At 42.6% G+C, this 22025-nt stretch overlaps 1 protein-coding gene and 1 non-coding gene across 3 annotated transcripts; both read left to right on the top strand.

Moving 5' to 3' along the window:
* Window positions 1-537: 537 nt before the first annotated feature.
* Window positions 538-21261, top strand: CCDC42 (coiled-coil domain containing 42). 2 transcript variants are annotated; one of them, XM_004604833.2, is made up of 7 exons: window positions 538-620; window positions 932-1037; window positions 1332-1436; window positions 3967-4164; window positions 19263-19484; window positions 19624-19782; window positions 21184-21261. In XM_004604833.2, exons 1-7 carry the CDS (start codon window positions 538-540, stop codon window positions 21259-21261), a joined length of 951 nt encoding a protein of 316 aa, XP_004604890.1. The 2 variants fall into 2 exon arrangements, with proteins under 2 accessions (XP_004604890.1, XP_004604891.1); XM_004604834.2 differs by lacking the exon at window positions 19263-19484.
* LOC129403708 (U1 spliceosomal RNA) lies at window positions 20902-21068 on the top strand. Its single transcript, XR_008629405.1, has one exon. It is a non-coding gene; the product is annotated as a U1 spliceosomal RNA (small nuclear RNA).
* Window positions 21262-22025: the final 764 nt, after the last annotated feature.

The following is a 22025-nucleotide window of genomic DNA, read 5'->3' on the forward strand; positions in this document are numbered from 1 at the left end:
CTTCTCTCTTACCTCTCCCCCACCTTAGCTAAGCATCCTGCTTCCGCCTCTGCTTTTCCTCTGGTTGATTTGTACCACGCCCAGCGTCCTCCCTCACTTTTCACTCACCTGCCTCATCAGGATCCCCTCTACTAAACCCCCTCCCCATCCCTGCACCCACATCTAATTAGGCCCAAAACTCTTCCCAGAGACTCCAAGGTGATAAATACAAGGTCTCAGCAAGAGTGGGGCAGGGGGCAGGGGTCAGAGGGCAAAGCCTGGGTTCCATGTGCAGTTTATGGAAACAGGTGACTCGTGTTGCTAGGTTGCTAGGTCACCAGATCTCCAGCATCACCCCAACACAACCACCCCGGGTGCTGAACCCAGCCTTCAGCCATCTTTCCCCAAGTATCTCAGAGACCTGCCCTTGAAGGGAATTTAAAAAGTAGGAGAAAGGGACAGTCAGAGTCTAGACACGACCCTGAGCACCTGTGGCTCTACTACCACCTACTATTCCACTGAAGTTCCAGCTGCCTCAGCTGGTAGTTCACCACCACCATGAGTCTGGGCATCATGGAGGAAGAAGATCTGGCCGAGTACTTCCGGATGCAGTATGGGGAGCGGCTGCTACAACTGCTGCAGTGAGTGTCTGAGGGCTTGGAAACTCTCTCTGTGCCTAAGTCCATATCTACCCACCCCAGGCCCCATGTTTCACCCTGTATGCTCCTGTTGTCCCATTACCCCAAATTACCTGGACATCCAGTCCTCACTCCCTCACACATCTTGCCCCCAGTTTTTGACATGGGCTATTCACTCAACACACCATTTACTCTCATCAGGAAGGCAGGTAAGCTTTGTAGATCCCTTAGGTCTGTCTTTATGGATTACCCATCGTCCTAGCCTGCCCCAGGTGCACAGAACACACAGGTTCCTCTGCTCATGTCCCGGACAGGAAGTTCCCTAACATAGAGGAGCAGTCGGACTCTCCATCCATCCAGCTCCTGGAGAAGAAAAAGGAGGCCAAGATTATGCACCATGCTATGGAACAGAAGAAGGAGGTAGGGAATAGGGGCTGGATCACAGGGCACAACAGGGTTCAGAGGAAACCTAAGGACAAACTCTATTTTGTGGGTAGAAGTGTCTAGAACCAGCAGCCTGGGTGGTGGTTCTGTGTTTCTCTGTGGAGATAGAAATGATTTGAGTCTTGGGGTACCAATGTCCTAGCATGCTCTATTCAAAACTAGGCCTGGTGGAAAGTGGGGAGTCTAGAAGTAGAGACTCAGGGGTAAGGGATGCTGCCTCCTGTGGTATCCATTTTAGCCCTTCTGACCTCTTTATTAATACCGCCCAAGACATTTCAACGCAAAATGGAAACTCTGAACCTGCGCTGGGAAGAACTGGGCGTCAAGGAGGCCCAACTGAAGGCCCATATTCAGAAATTTGAGCAGTTCATCCAGGTATGCAATGTGAACGCATAATAAATAAATTATCAATGAATGATGTCATGTTCAGGAATAGGCATTTGGATATGAAAAGTGTTTAATCAGTCAAGTTTTATTGCCCCTAGCTCACTTTACCCCTCCGTCTTTGCACTAAAGGGGTAGCTAAAGGACTAGGCATCAATACCCATCTCAAGACAACATCCTTCCGCTAGAGCAGTGGAGATCATTTTTATTCCTGCCAAGGGCTATTTAGCTATAACATTATTCATGGGCCATACAATACAGGCAGATGAGATACAGGCAACTGATGGAAGCATATATGCCCGCCTGTCATGTTCTAGAGCCAGACCACATGACTTCACAGACCTTATATATCCATGTCTTGGAAGTTCTTTATTTCTACCTTAGTGAGACTGTGTGAGCATTTAAAATCCAGATTTCCCCAGAAATCTTATGGGCACCTGATACAGCTCCAGAGATTCATCACTGGACTCTGTTTGTTTGTTTTTTTTCATTTTTTTAATTTTATTTTATTAAATCACCGTGTGGAAGATTACAATGCTTTCGGGCTTAGGTCTCAGTTATACAATGCTGAAACAACCATCCCTTCACCAGTGCCCATATACCACCACCAAAAAAAAAAAAACCCACACAGTACACCTCCCATCCCGCCCCCCCACCACCTACCTTGTAACTGATAAGTTTCATTTTACATTCTGTTTACTTTGGTTACATTCAATATTTCAACACAAACCTCACTATTGTTGTTAGGAGTACCCCACTAGATTCAGACCTACTGTGAAGACAAATAAAGTCGCGCGGCCGTGGTTGCGGCCGTGCGGTTTTGAATTTCTGTACTTTAACAAGAAGTCCAGGGAGATTTCTTCCAGATATTAGATAATTGCAGGCTTGAAAACCCAATCTGTGGTCGTCTTAATATGGCGGCCACCGCGCCCTTCATCCCCGGAGAGAAAGAGGCGAGAGAGAGAGAAATACCTTTCCCCTCCTGGGCGGGCACGGGGCCGAGGCTTAGTTCTCAGGCTGGAGACATTCTGCGAGGAGTTGCCCACGCCGAAAGAGGTTTTGCTGGGTCTGGATTCACGCTTGTGCAGCTGCGGAGAGGCCGCACATGCGTGCGGCCCCCGGGATCACATCTCGGCGGTGGAAGGGGCCGGTGCCTCCCACCTTCCCAAGAGCACCCTCGTGTCCTTTTGCTGCAGTGTTTGTCGTAAATCCCATCTGTGGTCGTCTTAATATGGCAGCCACCACGCCCTTCATCCCCGGAGAGAAAGAGGCGAGAGAGAGAGAGAGAAATACCTTTCCCCTCCTGGGCGGGCACGGGGCCGAGGCTTAGTTCTCAGGCTGGAGACATTCTGCCTGGACTCTGTTTCAAAAGAATCTTGTCTCTTTCAGCATTGTGTGTGTGTGTGTGTATTTTAAGCCAGGTGGAAAAGGATTAAATGGACATATCCCCCAAAAAAGTCTGGCCCTCCTTCCTTGCTAGAGAAAAAAAGGTGGTTGATAAAATAGACTATTTGGGGGAGAGGGATCCCTAAGTATCCAGGAGAAAGCCAGCAGCACGGGGTCCTGAAGAGCGAGTTATAGATGTAGAGCCCAGAGCTCTCCTCACTCCTTGCAGGAGACCAGGTCCAGGCATCTGATTTTTAAAGGATCCTCTGAAGGTTGTGATACTCCATTGGGATTCAAAAACCTCTAGTTGGGGTCCCTCTGTCCTCTCCTGGGTTTATGGGGCAGAATGTGAATCCTCCACATTCTTTCAAATGCCACTATCACATGTGCACATCCTGAGCGGTGCCACAGAAATACATTGTAAGAGGTGGGTTTTCCCTTAATTTGGGAGGGACTTTAGAGAAAGTAGGGCCAGCCTGATGATGAGCCTTATGCCTTATTTTCTGAGTCCTAAATTGCCTTCATTATCTCTTCCTGCCCCAGCCCCTTCCGCAACATCCTTGTTCCTCCTCCTTCCCTTGTCCCATCTCCCTTTGTAAAATGGCAATTACCCGCACTTGGATAAATTGAGACACCAAGTAACAGACTGGGGGGAAAAAGTCAGCCCTCCGATCTGAATCTAGAATTCTGCCCTGTAACAAATGGCAACCAAGAAATAAAGAACAGAAGCATAAACTGTCAGAAAAATTCACAAGGCTGAGTTCTCTGCAGATACCAAGACTAACACAAAATAGATCTTCCCAACCCTTCACCAGCCTGCACTCTGAAGGTCCCAAATACCACTGAGTCTGAATATTTCCCATCTTGTTATCATAGATCAGACACCTCTTTACTTGAGTAGACTTCTTTCCTAGTAGTCCCTTCAGACCCCCTGACCTGACAAATCCCCTCAGTCAGCTCTGAGTAACCCTGGGATCCTGTCCCCACTTCTCTCCCACCCAAGTGGCTTAGCCATCCTTGCCCAACAGGAGGGTAGCCCAAACTCAGCAGACAGTGACTTAGTGAGGCCACCAGCCACCAGGATCCTGGCAAGGTCGGGGCCAGTGCCTGACCTGCACCAACTGCCTCACCCCAGGAAAATGACCAGAAACGAATCCGTGCCCTGAAGAAAGCCAACAAGGAGCGTGAGCTCAAGAGGCAGTATATGCGTGAGTTGGCTAAGGCCAAGCAGGAGATGGCGACCCTGCGACAAGAGCACCATCGACTCAGCAGCCGACTGCAGGATTACTCCATCTTCAACAAGTACCTGGAGAAGGTGGTAGAAAACTCTGAGGTGAGGGGACAGCAGGGATGGGTCTCTTCTTGCCAGGATGTCTGGGAGTTTGAGGGTGAGGGGTGCTTCGGGCATGGTCACTCCTACTCTGAGGAGATACTGCCAGTCTTGGGAAGCAGCTCAAAAAAGTATGTGGAGGCCAGTAGTCTATCTTTATGTTTGTGTGAGACAGTCACTGATGGTCTCTCAGTGGGTTGTGCGCTAGTGTGTGTGGAGTGTGTGTGTTTGTGTGTGTATGGTGTGGTGTGTAGGATGAGGCTTCCTTGGGGATCACTAGTACAAAGTTTTTCCTGCCTCAAGACATGGCCTATAGCTATCCCTGCATTCCCTCTTCCCTCGTGTTTTTTCCTACCCAAGAATCAACTGGGATGAAGAAGGGAGGAAAATGGTAAAATCACCCAACCTGTTGTTGAGCTTGATTGCTCATTGTGTACTGGGCACGGGACTGGGTGATGCACATGGTAACTTCCCTCAGCCCTGCCAGCTTCCAGAGAAAATCTTTGAAAATGCCATATAGGGAGGATCACTAAGTCAATGATGGTTGGAGGAATTGTTCACGTTGGGAGATGAGTACTGAAAGTAGATAAAGGACCAAACATGATAATCTCTCACTATCTGTATTGCAGACCATAATGACCAAAAGTAGAGAGAGATTATGCAGGAAATTGTCTGCCATAGAGGCAGGGGTTTGAGAGGGGGGGAGTAATACTGGGGACATTGATGGTATAGAATGTGCACTGGTGGAGGGATGGGTGTCTGATCATTGTATGACTGAAACTCAAACATGAAAGTTTTGTAACTATCTCACTGTAATGAAAAAGAAAGAAAGAAAGAAAGAAAGAAAGAAAGAAAGAAAGAAAGAAAGAAAGAAAGAAAGAAAGAAAGAAAGAAAGAAAGAAAGAAAGAAAGAGAGAGAGAGAAAGAGAGAAAGAGAGAGAAAGAGAGAAAGAGAGAAAGAGAGAAAGAAAGAAAGAAAGAAAGAAAGAAAGAAAGAAAGAAAGAAAGAAAGAAAGAAAGAAAGAAAGAAAGAAAGAAAGAAAGAAAGAAAGAAAGAAAGAAAGAAAGAAAGAAAGAAAGAAAGAAAGAAAGAAAGAAAGAAAGAGAGAAAATGCCCTCTAGAGAGGAGGAGAGATCAGTGAGGTCAGGTCGACTGCTCAGGGCCTCACAGCTTGTCAATGGCAGAGCCCTTGCCTCTTACACCAACTCACAATGATTTTCTTGAGTAGATAAAGGAGTATCTCCATCCTATGCTCCCACACATCCTGCAATAGTTTACATTCCACATAGTTCTCCTTCAAATTTATCTTGGTTCTTGTTTCTGGGAACATCCCCTCCTTCTCCTGCTTTACTCCTCCCTTTGCCCCCTCCCATTCAGGCTTTTTGAGGGGTTCTCTTTCTAGATCCCCAAATTTTCCTCATTCTTAGGGTCTTATCCCAAGACTCCTCTTTTCTTTGAGCAATTTAAGGGCGCCTCCTGTGGAAACCTCCCACTGTTTGTCTACCCACCATTCTTCCATTCTCCCATGGGACAGCAGCAGGGAGAGACCCTCAACCAGAGAAGAGGCAGCCATGATGGATCAGGGTCCTGTGAGGGACCTGAGGAGACACAACATGTTCAGCTTTTTAGTTAGCAGGACTTTCCATTGATCTAGCTTATTTGTTCCCTAGTACCAACTGTGTGTAATTACCTTCGTTTGAATCATTTGTTATATTTTGGTGGGGGAATTCTACTATATTAAAGATGCATATACAGATATCTTCAGTTAATTAAATGTGTTTCTTAATATTGAGAATACCAATATGTCCCTGGCCCCTATTTGCTTTGATTGTCTGGTCCACATTTGATTCATCTGCTTCCTGCCCCCCCGCCCCCACACACAGGGCAGCCTGACACTGCTGTGTCTGGTGTTGGTATATAGAAAGGCCTGTTGCCCCCATTCCATGGCCTCCTGAATACTGGAGCCTCATCCTCTCCCTCCCCATAACCATCAGTCAGCAGATGTGCTCTACTCTGCCTCATAAGTATTTCTGGAATCCAGCCTTTGCCCTTTCCTCACACAGAATGCCAGTGCGCTTTTGGAGTTCTGATTTGCATGACTCCTTGACTTCAGCCCACATGACATTCTATAGCCAAGTGAGATCACTTTTTCTCTTTCTTCTTCCTTTACTTATTTCCTATTTGTTTTTTTAACTCTATTTTAAGCATACAGAAAAATATATATAGAAATACAGATTAGCACCATATACTCACTACACAACTTTGTTAAATCTTATGATGTCCTGGTGTTTTCTCTCAATTCTTTGTTCAGAAATAAAACACTGCCAGTAAGTGAGGCCCCTTTTGTGCCCCCTACAAGTCCTGCTCCTCTTTGGATATTCCCACAGCATCCTGACTTTTTGTTTCTCATGATCATGCTTATCTTTTTATTATTTTGAAAATATATTACATATCCACAAACTGAATATATAAGTGCATCATGACTTGCTCTTTCTAATCAGTTATATATTTTTAAACCTTTTTGTGGGGTATAAGGGTGGCTCAGTGTTAAAGCACCTGCTTTGCATGCACAAGACTGAAAGTTTAGTTTCTGACATTGTCCCACATGCTGTGTGATCCCAACAACACTGCCATATGTAATCCCTGGTAACACAGAAATGTGTGAAATCTGATGCACCCAGGGTGCAAACAAGGGTATCACAGCAGCAGCAACAAAAGGGGTTGCAATAGGATAAAGCTTCTCATTGTGGAAAACTTTGAACACACAAAAGTAGAATAGTCTAATGAACAGCCTTTACTCTCATCTAATTCCAACAATTATCCATTTAATCATATTTTACCCACATTATTCCACTGCTGCCATTTTGAAGCAAATTATATAAAACAAATACATATACAAATATATATGTATATACACATATATAAATACATATACAATATGCAAAATATGTAATACATATTCCAAAACCAAATACAAATAAAAACCAAATATGTATATGTATATATATGTATATGTATTCATTTTGGGGGCAACAACTGGCAATGCTTCTTCTGGTGGGCTCAGGGGACCATATGAAGTGCCAGGGATCATACACAGGTTAACTGTGTGTAAGGCAAGTTCTCCAGCCTAGCAAATTATAACTTTTTAATCTATAAGTATTTTTTCTTTTTTTTTAGTGAATTGCTATGAGATACAGTTACAGAATTACAAACTTTCATGATTACGTTTCAGTCATGCAATGATCGAGTACCCATCCCTTCACCAGTGCCCATTATCCACTACCAATGTTCCCAGTATCCCTCCCACCACCCACACCCCTTCAAACCCTCTGCCTCTGTGGCAGACACATTCTCTCTTACTCTCTCTCTCCCTTTGGATGTTATGGTTTGCAATATAGGTACTAAGCGGCCATCATGTTTGGTCCATAGTCTACGTTCAGCACACATCTCCTATCCTGAGCAAGCACTCCAGCCATCATTTGCTTAGTGGTCCCTTCTCTATCCCAGCTGCCTTTTCCCCCAGCACTTGAGATCAGCTTCCAAGAGGTGGAGTGATCCTCCTGGCCCTTATCTCTACTATCCTTAGGTGTTAGTTTTCTATTTTGTTTCTTTATATTCCACAAATGAGTGCAGTCATTCTATGTGTATTCCTCTCTTTCTGACTCATTTCATTTAGCATAATACTCTCCATGTCCATCCACTTACCTGCAAATTTCATGAGTTCATATTTTCTAACAGCTGCATAGTATTCCATTGTGTATATATACCAAAGTTTCTTTAACCAGTCATCTGTTCTAGGGCATCTGAGGGTTTTATTCAGATGTTCTAGGGCTTCTGAGGGTTTTATTCAGATTCTTGCTATTGTAAATAGGGCTGCAATAAACATACAAGTGTAGACGTCATTTCTACTGCACTTTTTTGCATCTCTGGGATGTATTCCCCAAAGTGGTATTGCTGGGTCAAATGGGAGCTCAATTTCTAGTTTTTTGAGAAACGTCCATATTGTTTTCCAAAAGGGCTGAACAGTTGGCATTCCCACCAGTAGTGAAGGAGAGTTTCTTTCTCCCTACATCCACAATCCACACCAACAATGGTTGCTTTTGGTTTTTTGGTTGTGTGCCAGTCTCTGTGTTATGAGATGATATCTCATTGTTGTTTTCTATCTGCATCTCCCTGATGATTAGTGATAAAGAGCAATTTTTTGTGTGCCTTTTGGCCATTCGCATTTCCTCTTTGAGAAAGTTTCTGTTCATTCCATTGCCCCATTTTCTGATCGGATTGAATATTTTCTTCTTGTAGAATTTAGCAGTGCCTTGTATATCCTTGATATTGACTCCATATCAGAAGAATATTGGGTGAATATCCTTTCCCATTCTGTAGACTGTCTTTGTATTCTGGTCACTGTTTCTTTTGAGGTGCAGAAGCTTCTTAGTTTAAGATAGTCCCATTTATTTATCTTTGTTTCCACTTGCTTGGTCAGTGGCATTTCATCTTTGAAGATACCTTTAGCTTCAATGTCATGGAGGGTTTTGCCAACCTTTTTCTTCAGTGTACCTTATGGATTCTGGTCTGATGTCGAGGTCTTTAATTCATTTTGATCTGACTTTTGTGCATGGTGTTAGACAGAGTTTGAGTTCCTTTTCTTTTGCATGTTGTCCCAGCACCACTTGTTGAAGAGGTTTTCCTTGCTCCACTTCACATTTCTTTGTCCCTTATCAAAGATTATATGCTCATTTACTTGAGGATGTGTGTAAGGATATTCAACCCTGTTCCATTGATCTGTGGATCTGTCTTTGTTCCAACACCATGGTGTTTCAATTATTACCACTTTGTAGTAGAGTTTGAGGTTGGGGAAGGTGATGCCTCCCATCTTTTTTTCCCCAAGAATTGCTTTAGCTATTTGTGAAATTTTGTTGTTCCATATGCATTTTGAGGAGTGTTTGAACAATTTATTTGAAGAACGTCAATTCTTTAAATCCCTTATAGGGATTGCATTGAATCTGTATAATGCTTTGGGGAGTATTGTCATTTTGACAATGTTAATTCTCCCAGTCCATGAGCAGGTGATGTGTTTCCATTTCCTCGTGTTCTCTTTTATTTATTGAAGTCGAGTTTTGTAGTTTTCTTTGTACAGGTCCTTTACCTCCTGAGGTAAGCTGATTCCAAGGTACTTGATTTTCTGAGGCATGACTGTGAACAGGATTGCTTTTTTCATATCACTTTCTTCTCTCTCATTATTTGCATATAGGAAAGCCTTGGACTCTTTGGTATTGATTTTATAGCCTGTAACTTTACTATATCACTGTAGGACTGTCATCCCATTGTTCATCAATTTGCTTGAGTGGGCACCAGTGATGTCTCCATTGTGAGACTTGTTGCTACTGTTTTTAGTATATCAAATACTCCATGGGTAACTTGCCAGGTTCTGCTGTGGGGGCGGGATACTCTCAGTAGCTTGCTGGGCTCTCCAAGAGGGATGGAGGAATCGAACCCAGGTCGACCGCGTGCAAGGAGGCCTACCCGCTGTGCTATCACTCCAGTCCATGTGACTTTACTATACATTCTATTATTTCTAGGAGCTTCTTGGTAGAGGCTTTAGGGTTCTCTAAGTATAGTATCATGTCATCTGCAAATAGTGAGAGCTTGATTTCCTCCTTTGTTATCTAGGTGTCCTTAATATATTTTTCTTGCCTAACTGCTATGGCAAGAACTTCCAGTACTATATTGAATAAAAGTGAAGAGTGGGCATCCTTGTCTTGTCCCTGATCTTAGAGGGAAGCCTTTTAGTTCTTTCCCATTGAGGATAATGCTTGTTGTGGGCTTGTGGTAAATGGCTTTGGCATATATTGAGGAAAGTTCCTTCAATTCCCATTTTACTGAGAGTTTTCATCATAAGCAGGTGCTGAATTTTGTCAAATGCTTTCTCTGCATCTATTGATAAAATCATATGGGTTCTTTTATCTTTTCTTTTATTGATTTGATGTATTATATCAATTGACTTGTGAATGTTAAACTATCTTTACATACCCAGGATAAATCCCACTTGGTCATGGTGTATGATCTTTTTGATGAGTCATTGGATTCTATTTGCTAATATTTTGTTGAGGATCTTTGCATCCATGTTCATCAATGATATAAACCTGTAATTTTCTTTTTTGTGATGTCTTTTGTCTGCTTTTGGTATTAGGGTGATATGTGCCTCATAGAAACTGTTTGGGAGTGTTTCTGTTTCTTTAATTTCCTGGAAAAGCTTAAAAAGGGCTGACAATAGGTCCTCTTTAAATGTCTTGAAAAATTCGCTAGTCTGGACCTGGGGTTTTGTTTGGGGTAAGACTTTTGATTACTGTTTCAATTTACTTGATAGTGATAAGTCTATTCAGGTATTGCAAATCTTGGCTCAGCTGTGGGAAGTTATAAGAATCTAGGAACTTATCCATTTCTTCTAGGTTCTCATGGCATATGGGCTTTCATCTTTTGAATTTCTTTGGTTTCTGTTGTGATGTTCTCCTTTTTATTTCTCATTCAGTTTATTAGGGTTCTCTCTTTGTGAGTCTTGCTAGTGATTTATCAATCTTGTTTATTTTCTCAAAGAATTGGCTCTTGGTTTCATTGATGTTTCGGATTGTTTTTTTGGGTTTCCATGTCATTAATTTCTGATCTAAGTTTTACTATTTCTTTCCACCTGCCTGGTTTGTGCCCTTTTTGCTGGTAATTTTCTAAGATCTTAAGCTGTGATGTCAAGTTATTTATGTAGGCCCTTTCTTTCTTCCTGAGAAATGCTTGCAGAGCTATAACTTTTCCCCTTAACACTGCCTTAGCTGTGTTCCACAAGTTCTGGCAGCTCATGTCTTCATTCTCATTTGTTTCCAGGAATATTTTGATTTCTTCCTTGATTTCCTCTCTGACCCACTCATTGTTCAACATTGAGTTGTTTAATTTCTAGGTGTTTGATTTGAGTTTTCATTTCTGTGTATGATTGACTTGTCTCTTCAGTGCATCATGGTCTGAAAAGATAGAGATAGTTGATACAATTTCTATCTTTATGATTTTATTGAGGTATGTTTTGTGGCCCAGCATGTGTTCTATCTTGGAAAATGTTCCATGTGCTCCATCCCCATCAGAAAATGGGGTAAAGAAATGAACAGAAACTTTTCCAAGGAAGAGATATGAATGGCCAAAAGGCACATGAAAAAATGCTCTTCATCATTAATCATCAGAGAGTTGCAGATAAAACAACCATGAGATACCACCTCACACCACAGAGATTGGCACACATTCAAAAGAACAAAAGCAACCATTCTTGGCAAGGATGTGGGGAGAAAGGGACCCTTCTGCATTGCTGGTGGGAATGCCTACTGGCTCCGTCCTTTTGGAAAACAATATGGACGCTTCTCAAAAAATTAGAAATTGAGCTCCCATTTGACCCAATAATGCCACTAATGGGAATATATCCTGGAGAAGAAAAAGGTATAGTCGAAATGACATCTGCACTTATATGTTCATTGCAGCATTGTTTACAACAGTCAGAATCTGGAAAAACCTGAGTGCCCAAGAACAGACGACTGGTTAAAGAAGCTTTGGTACATCTATACAATGGAATACTATGCAGCTGTTAGAAAAGATGAAGTCATGAATTTTGCATATAAGTGGATCAACATGGAAAGCATCATGCTAAGTGAAATGAGTCAGAAAGAGAGAGACATAGAAAGATTGCACTCATCTGTGGAATATAAAATAATAGAGTAGGAGACTAACACCCAAGAATAGTAGAAATAAGTACCGGGAGGTTGGCTTCATGGCTTGGAAGCTGGCCTCAAATGCTGGGGGAAAAGGTAGCTCAGATAGAGGAGGAAACACCAAGTAAAATGTGAATGGAGATCCCACTTGGGGAGGGAGATGTGTGCTGAAAGTAGACTAGAGACTGAACACGATGGCCACTCAATACCCCTATTGGAAACCACAGCACCCAAAAGGAGAGAGAGAACAAAAGGGAATACCCTGCCACAGAGCAGGGTGGGGTGGGGCGATGGGACTAGGGGATAGGAGAGATACTGGTTTCATTGGTGACAGAGAATGGACACTGGTGGAGGGATAGGGAAAAAAAATTGTTCCATGGTTGTTTTGATCTGCATCTCTCTGACGATTAGTAATGTAGAGCACTTTTTCATGTGCCTTTTGGCCATTCGTATCTCTTCCTTGGTAAAGTTTCTGTTCATTTCTTCGCCCCATTTTTTGATGGGGTTGGATGTTTTCTTCTTGTAAAGTTCAACCAGTGCTTTATATACCCTTGATATCAACCCCTTATCTGATGGGTATTGTGTAAATATCCTTTCCCATTCTGTAGATAGTCTTTGTATTCTGGTCGCTGTATCTTTTGCAGTGCAGAAGATTTTTAGTTTAATGTAGTCCCATTTGTTGATCTCTGTTTTTACTAGATTGCTTAGTTCCTTGTCGTCTTTGAAGATACCTTTATCTTCAATATCATGGAGGGTTTTGCCTACCTTGTCTTCAATGTACCTTATGGTTTGTGGTCTGATGCTGAGGTCTTTAATCCATTTTGATCTGACTTTTGTGCATGGTGTCAGGTCGAGTTCTAAGCCCATTTTTTGCATGTGGTTGTCCAGTTGTGCCAGCACCATTTGTTAAAGAGACTTTCCTTGCTCCACTTCACATCTCTTGCTCCTTTATCAAAGATTAGATGATCATACATTTGAGGTTGTGTGTGGGGATATTCCACCCTGTTCCATTGGTCTGCAGCTCTGCCTTTGTTCCAGTACCATGCTGTTTTAATTGTTACCGCTTTGTAGTAGAGTTTAAGGTTGGGGAGGGTGATGCCTCCCATCATCTTTTTCCCAAGAATTGTTTTAGCTATCCGTGGGCGTTTATAAATTTCAGGATTGCTTGCTCCGCTTCTTTGAAGAATGCCATGGGTATCCCTATAGGGATCGTGTTAAATCTGTATAATGCTTTTGGGAGTATTGCCATTTTGACAATGTTTATTCTCCCTATCCATGAGCAGGGTATATGTTTACATTTCCTCATGTCCTCTTTTATTTCATGGAGTAGAGTTTTATAGTTTTCTTTGTAGAGGTCCTTTACTTCTTTAGTTAAGCTGATTCCAAGAACAAAAGCAACCGCTGTTGGAGAGGATGTGGGGAGAAAGGGACCCTTCTACACTGCTGGTGGGAATGCTGGCTAGTTCAGCCCTTTTGGAAAACAGTATGGACGATTCTCAAAAAACTAGAGGTTGAGCTCCCATTTGACCCAGCAATACCACTGCTGGGAATATATCCCAGAAAAGCCAAAAAGTATAGCCGAAGTGACATATGCACTTATATGTTCACTGCAGCACTGTTTACAATAGCCAGAATCTGGAAAAAACTCGAGTGCCCTAGAACAGATGACTGGTTGAAGAAACTCTGGTACATCTATACAATGGAATACTATGCAGCTGTTAGAAAAAATGAGGTCATGACATTTGCATATAAGTGGATCAACATGGAAAGTATCATGCTAAGTGAAATGAGTCAGAAAGAGAGAGACAGACATAGAAAGATTGCACTCATCTGCGGAATATAGAATAATAGACTATAAGACTAACGTCCAAGAATAGTAGAAATAAGTACCAGGAGATTGTCTCCATGGCTTGGAGGCTGGTCTCTCATTCTGGGTAACTCAGGGAAGGGACCACCAAGTAAAATGTGGTTGGAGGTCATGTGGGGGAAGGATGATGCGGGCCGAATACAGACTAGAGACTGAACACAATGGCCACTCAACACCTTTATTGCAAACCACAACACCTAATCAGAAAGAGAGAACAAAAGGGAATTCCCTGCCATAGTGGCAGGGTGGGGTGGGGGGAGACGGGACTGGGGATGGGGGGAGGGATGTTGGGTTTACTGGTGGTGGAGAATGGGCACTGGTGAAGGGATGGGTTATCGAACTTTGTATGGGGGAAACATGAGCACAACAATGTATGGATCTGTAACTGTACCCTCACGATGACTCTCTAATTAAAAATAAACTAATAAAAAAATTGTTCCATGTGCACTGGAAAAGAATGTGTATTTGTTTTTTGTGGGATGAAAACCCTATATACTTGTATTAGCCCTCTCCTATTTCTTGCTTCAAAGCCAATACTTCCTTGCTTAGTTCTAGTCTTGTTAATCTATAAGGGGTAAGAGGGTGGTGTTGAAGCCTCCAACTACAATTGTGTTGCTACCAGTGTCCTCCTTGAAGTCTATTAGCAGTTGTTTTAATTATTTTTGCTGGCCCCTCATTGGGTGCGTATGTGTTTAAGAGTGTTATTTTTTTCCTAATGTACATATCCTTCGATTATTAAAAAATGGCCTTTGTTGTCCCTTCTAATCTTTTAAGCCTGAAATCTATGTTGTTGGATACTAGTATGGCCACACTGGTCCTTTTGAGGGAGTTGTTTGCCTGAAGGATTGTTTTCCATCCTTTGACCTTGAGTCTGTGTTTGCTCTGACTGTTCAGATGTGTTTCTTGTAGCAGCAGAATGTTATGTTCAGTTTTTTAATCCATTTTGCCACTCTGTGTCTCTTAATTGGTGCATTTAGACTATTGATATATAGAGAGATTATTGTTATGGGGTTTTATGCCACCTTTCTGGAGAGGTTTGTTGTGCTTTGTCTTATCTTACAGTAGCCCCGTTAGTCCTTCTTTTAAGGTTGGTTTTGAGTCTATAAAGTTGCTGAGCTATTGTTTATCTATGAAACAGTGTAACGTTCCTTTGAGTTTGAGTGAGAGTTTAGCCAGATAAAGTATTCTTGGTGAAGTATTCATTTCATTTAGTTTTTTTTCACTATATCCCACCATTGTCTTCAGGCTCAGATGGTTTCCTCTGATAAGTCTTCTGTAAATCTAAAGGATGCTCCTTTGTATGTGATTTCCTTCTTTGACCTTGCTGCTTGTAGTATTGTGTCTCTATCTGTAGTACCCATCATTCTGATTATGATATGTCATGGAGTCTTTTTATTAGGGTCTCTTTTAACTGGTACTCTTCAGGCTTTTGGATCTGGATGCCTGCATTCTCCAACTGTGGGAACTTTTCAGCAATGATATCTTTAGCTGTTGCTACTTCATTTGGTTTGCTGCCATGTCCTATTGGTACTTCAATGACTCTTATGTTGTTCCTCTTGAATTCATCCCCTTTGTCTCTTATTCTCCTGGGTGTTATTTTGAGGTATTTTTTCATTATATGTTGTTTCCTGTATGCTTTCTGCATACAGGAAACAACATATAAACTCATCTTCAAGCCCATTGATTCTGTGTTCAGCTGTTGTCATTCTACTGCTGAGAAAGACCACTGAGTTTTTAATTTCATCTACCAAATCCTTTATTAGTGACACTTCTCTTTGTAGCTTTATTTCTGCTCTCGTTTCTCCCTGTATTTTGTTGACTGCCCATTCCGCTGTTTCTTTCATGTCCTCCTTTAATTTACTAAATGCCTGTTTCACCATTTCTTTTTTTTGGTTTTTTTTTTTGGTTTTGGGGTCACACCCCGTGATGCACAGGGGTTACTCCTGGCTCATGCACTCCGAGGAATTACTCCTGGCGGTGCTCGGGGAACCATATGGGATGCTGGGATTTGAACCTGAGTCTGTCGCAAGGCAAACACCCTACCCGCTGTGCTATCACTCCAGCCCCTGTTTCACCATTTCTTTGAGCTCATTGAACATCCTCAACATTTCATGTCCAAATTCTTTATTGGAGATATTGTGTTTATGGGTATTCCCTATTGAGGCTTCCGGGCTCTTTCCTTCATCCACTCCTTGTGGCAGGATCTGTGCTGTTTCTTCATGTTGCTATGGTAGTATGGAGGTCAATCTCTCCAATTCTCTATCAGTGACCCCCTCTCGTGGCAAGGGAGAATTCTAGATGGGCTCAATCTGTGGTGGTCTCCTTTTTCCCCTTTAAGAATACTACCTCTTTGGTGCTCCTCTGTGCTTTATGTGAGGCCACTAATGCAGCTTCAGGGGATGTGTTCTTTTATATTAGGCTTGTTCAGATACTTGTGTTCACGATTATTTTGGTGAGTTTGGGGAGTATTTTGATTGGAATACGCTAGTGGACTATTGGCCTAATGTGTTTGGGATAACCAGGCTGTCCTCACCAGAATTATGTAATAGAAAATGAGATGTGAGTCCAAAATGCTGGGAAAAGGAAAAATAACTGCATCACTGCCTAGAAGGCCACGCCCACCGCGCCGTTGTGCCTGTGGGGGAAGGAGCCACTTGGGCCCCTGCAACTTGCAGTTCTCTTGTGGTGCACTCCTAAGACTTGCGGGGGTCCCCTTTGGCCAGGTGCTCAGAGTACACCTCGACCTAGAAGGGGTCTCCTCAGATTCCCTGGGTCTGGTACCTGGGCATCTATAAATATTTTATATATATTTCTCAAACATCTTGGCCGAGAATGGCTTAGTGGTAGAGCATGTATGAGGCCTTGAGTTTGATACCAGGGACACTCACACATCTATCACACACACTCACAGACACACACACACACACACACACACAAACACAGATTACTTCATTTGTTGTTCAGTCTTGTAGGGGAAGGTCTTCTGAATAGTGCTCAAATAACCCAGCGTCCATTCCCAGTGATAAATTTTCTCAGCTGTGTGAGCCTGATGATTCAGTGTTTGGGGCACTGAACCTGGAGTACTGGCACCAAATACCCATAAGGATTTGAAGGCCATGTGATGATGGTAATCAAACTTAGGGACTAGAAAATGCAAGGCATGTGCTCTTTTAAGCTATCTCTACAGTACAAGGATTCCTTGTTAACATGGCTACAGTATCACTGCCACAGCTAACATGTCTATAGAAATTTCTTAATGTCAAATATCCAGTCAATGTCAAAATCTCCCAAGTTACTGCAAAAAGAAAATTATTTTTATATCATTGATTTGTTCCTGTCAGAATCAAAACAGGGTCCCCATATTGCTGTGAGTTGATAGTTTTCTTATCACAGACATTATTATGCTGAGCAGAAGGCAGACACAAGTAAAACACATTGTATTATTACAGGGGTATATTTAAAATTGAATAGCACATATTCTTGGTGCTAAGATCAGATTTCTGGTTTCCTCAATATGTGGGGTTGTGTCAGATGGTTGTGTCAGATAACTGAGATGGGGAGAAGAAACTTTCAGGGTTCTGGGAATATTCTCTCATGACTGCTCTAGAACCAAAACAAAACAGACTTCATGAAGAGAAACATGCCTTTAGGAACTAGTTGATTACTATGTGAGCCTTAAGGAGAAAGTCTGTTAACATTTTTTTTTGCAATTTTCAGAATAATGAGTTGATTCTCTAGCATCTTCCTCAATTGACCCATGATTCTGACTCAATGTTTTTTATATATTTGAAATGATGCAGCCCTTTGTGTGTATTTTTGTTTGTTTGGGGGCCATACCTGGCAGTTCTCAGTGGTTACTCCTGGCTCTAAACTCAGGAATCACTCTTGGCAGGGATCAGGGAAACATAGAGGTGCCAGGAATCAAACCTCGCTCAGCCACATGCAAGGCAAGCACCCTACCCGCTGTACTATCTCCCTGGCCCCTGCATGTATTCTGACTGATGTGATAATAATCCATCTTCGACAGTGGGAGCCTCTTCTATTTTGCACCCTGCTTACACTGTTTATATCAGTATTAATGCTTAGAAAGTTGCTCCTGGCATATCTGATACCATTCATTCATTTGAACTGCTTATTATTTAAGGTTAAAGACCATATGAACTTTTGAAACGCAGACATGATTAAAATCTTTGTTGCTTGAAATTCTTCATTGGTTGAAGTCCACCTTCCTTCATAAAGATTTTCTGAGTTCTTTCCCCTCCCCACATCTTCTTTTCCCTCCCCATCTTGATCTAATTTACACTAAACCCTCCTCAGCATCCTGATCATGCCATCATATTTACCCAGGATAACCCTGTTCCTAACCCTACCTGCATTGCTTGGCTATCTCCTACTTACTTCCTTCTCTCATTTCAGCCATCCTTTTCCCTTGGAAACCTTTTCTGGCTGTTCTACCTCCTCACATGCTGAGATGAGAGGTATATTTGGGAAAGGTGAGCAGGAAAATTAGTAGGTATCCATTCTATCACTAGAAATGACATGAACTAGAGAAAGAGCTCAGGAAGAGTCTCCCAGGTTGGGGGGTGCTTGGAGACACACTCTGAGCAGGTTCTAGGGAGGCAGGTACCGTGAGCATACTTGCGCCTGGTACTCACAGAGCCTTCCAAAGAGTGAGGGTTGAAAGACTTTTGTTCACTTACGGGGCTTGTAAATTAAGACCAGAGTGGCCCAGTTCTGGCACCAGCGAAAAGAGGCAGTTGAGTCCTTCAGGAAACCCCAACTCCCTCCTTAGCAAACGCTGAGCAAATTCCAAAGAGCACCAGGTTGAAGTCATTCCTCCCTACCTCCATCCAGTTCCACCCCTAGCTGGAGATAGGGCTTATCACAGTGCTGTGAGGATTTACTTGCCTGTCTGCTTTCCCTCCACACCACCCTGAGTTGTAAGCTTTAACAAAACAGGGTCTGGTTTCTATCTCATACTATGGCCCTAGCATTCAGCATAGTTCCTGGTTTTTGAATGGTTCTTGGTACATTCTTGTTGAATAGCATAATTATTGTCATGGAAAACATATTCTCAAAACCTCTCTCTCTCTCTTTCTCTCTCTCTCTCTCTCTCTCTCTCTCTCTCACACACACACACACACACACACACATACACACACACACACCAGCATTTTTCAACTCTAGAACTACCTGAGAATCATATGCCAAATTCATATGACAAGCAGTTAATCTGACCTACTGATTTTCTTGGGGTGGAATTTGTAGGGTGTCCTTATTAAAATTAATGAGGGCTATTTGGATATGTGTTTGAACAAGAACCCTAGATTAAGTTGCATAAGGCATCACAGCCTATACCAACCCGGGGGAGAAGCAGTGGGACTCTAAAATTCAGGGCCCACCTGCTCAGCAAGAATATCCTTGTAAGGGGCTTACAAGGTAGCTTTGTGGGGACTCCAGGGGGGCAGCAGGAAGTGACCTTAACTCCCCACTGCAGTTTGAAGAGATCCAAGAGGTGATTGCACGTTACAAGACGTTGGTGAGCATGCACCATGACCTCATGCAGTCTGCACAGGAGGGCCAGGAGAACATTGAGCATGCCAAGGCGCGACTGGCACGCTACATGGAAGAGAAGGATGATGAGATCCTGCAGCACAACAATGAGCTGGCACGCCTGCAAATGCGCTTCGACCGTGCCCGCAGTGACGTCATCATCTGGGTGAGGGGCCAGGGGCTTCTGGGGCCTGGTGAGTGAAGAGCACACACACACACACACACACACACACACACACCTACACACACTTAAAAACCACATTTCCTCATATAACCCATGCCTCATTCCCTTGTTCCCTCTCCAGGAATCCCGCTGGGCTCACATCCAGAACACAGCAGCCAAGAAGACTCTTCTGCTCGGCACCATTAAGATGGCAACACTAAACCTTTTCCAGATCGTGAGCAAGCAGCTGAAGGAGACCACCTCTGTGTCCTTGGAAGACACACACAAACAGCTGGACTTGGTAGGAGATGGGGCAGATGCCAAAGTCTGCACCCTAGTGGCCAAGATGATTCTAGATATAATCAGTGTCATACAGCCCCCATCCCAGGTCTCTGACTCAGTGAAGTTCCATGTTTAGTAAATTCCCAGGTGGTGGCGGTAAGAGTTCTGTACTTTAAATACTTTGTCTTAGAAGTAAAAACCTGTTGGTCCCAACCAACAGGATTAGTTGCTACAGAAGTAGCAGGGATCTACAATGAAATTTATTATTTCTGAAAAATAGTCTTATTAAGTTCTAGTGAACTACTAGAGGTCTATGCCTGAGTTATCTCTGAGAAAAGAGAAGTTGGGAGAAAGGAAATCATCAAGTTTAGGGCATAGTTGAGGTCATATTAGAACCAATTAGAACGTTTCTCTTTAAATTGAAAGAAAATTGAAAAGGAAATAACATTTTCACTGTGTGCTTCAAAATTACTTAATGTATTATCCATATGCCACTTAAAATCATCTCATTTCTGAACAAAGGCATACACTTTTCATGTTTGGGGTATTAATGACTGAGAGGAATCTTGAAAGAGATGGGACTGTTGGTGTAAGTTTCACCCCAAGGAACTTTCTTGGGAATAAGAATATTTATAACTGAGATTGATCTTCAAGGTCACACAAGCAAACTTCTTCCTCTCTTCCGCTTGTAAAGATGCAGAAAGATGAAGGGATTTCCCCAGAGCTGTGACCAGATCTCCAGTCTTTGGACTCATGAAGCAGCTCTGTCCAGAATGTTGCCACTGATTAGTCTGGTTTTAGATGCTGATGAATGTTAACTGCCTCATGATGCTAACTGCCAGGAGCATCCATTTTCAAATATACGATTGCTTGAAGCCTGGGGAGTCTGTCTGCCCTGACCCTGGCTGGTTCTGGCCTGTTAAGATGCACTTTTAGTCCCGGTGTCTGCTCACATTTCTATCTCTCTGTATCCCCTCTATTAGGCTGTCAGCCTGCACTTCATCCTATTGCTATTTGTCTATTAGAGGACCCATTCCAGTCCTAGGAATTGCTTCAAGTTTAGCAAGTCTGATACTCAATTTCAACTGGAATAGTTGTTGAAAGAGGGCAAGTGGCCTCCTCTTGAAGTTAGTCCATAATACTTAACCAGCAGGGGAGATCCATGATCACAAAGGTGTTTTTCCCAGGGCAAGGCTTGTCCGTTGCACTCTAAGATGTGTTGAGCCCTTTCATCTCCCCAAATCTGGGAAACCTGCCTGCATAATTTGTGATAGTTTACACTCTACCTTGGCAGGAAAAAGAAACCATAGAAATCGGTCCACAAAATAGTGACTCCTTTTAAATTACATGCAACGTGTTCTGTTTGGGGATGGGTGATCTCTAACTGGATAAGGTTGACTGTGATCTCTTTCTCTTTTAGATTCAGCAGTTTATCCAAGACCTGTCAGACATCTGGACAGAGGTAAAGAAGAAGGAGCAACTGCAAGTTCGGATTTAAGGAGTCCCAGGCTTGTAGAATGTTCTGAGTCTGAGTCTCAAAGAGGATATATTTCTGGTGATCTTGAAATCCAGACATCCCAGTCCAGCCCTCTGTACCTTTCTATTAGTGAACAGCCTATTTTACTCTTGGACTTTTGTACACCCCAAGCCCTGAAAATATTAACTTCTATAACAAGCTTGATTCTAAATTCTTACTCTCTCTCTTTGGTGGTTTGTCATGGGAAAGAGGGTACTTCAAAGAGAGAATCTCCAAAAGTAGCTACTCTCAAAACTGGCTACTTAAAGTTTCCAGGGACCAGAAGCCAAAGTGTATACCAAACCCTGGAGTAAATAACAAAGAGCCCTTCTTTCCTCCAGCACTTAATTATTTTTTTAAGTTAGTGTTTCTAATTGTGGCGCAAAAACTCACTGGAAACTATGAAGAAAGCCTCCCACCTTAGGAAGTGAGTCGGGAACTTTCCCTGACTTATGAGGCTACCCCTCACCTCCTACCTCCTTTGGACCCTAAAACATGAAATATGGCATTATAAAGGATAATATCAAAAATCACAGGCATACTGCCAAAACACAACCTTCAGAGCAACTCCTTCTTGGGCTGAAATGACAGGTTTAAACTAGCAAAATTAAACTTGAGTAGAGATCAATGGAAACTACTTAGGATGACAATCTTAGTTATATATTTCTAAATCATCAATGGGATAAATTTAGTCAGAGAGTAGGGGGTATTAGTAACAAGGAAAATATAGCAGTTATAGAACATAT

Source organism: Sorex araneus, chromosome 3 (genome assembly GCF_027595985.1).
Source record: "Sorex araneus isolate mSorAra2 chromosome 3, mSorAra2.pri, whole genome shotgun sequence".
In the NCBI taxonomy this organism is placed as follows: Eukaryota; Metazoa; Chordata; class Mammalia; order Eulipotyphla; family Soricidae; genus Sorex; species Sorex araneus.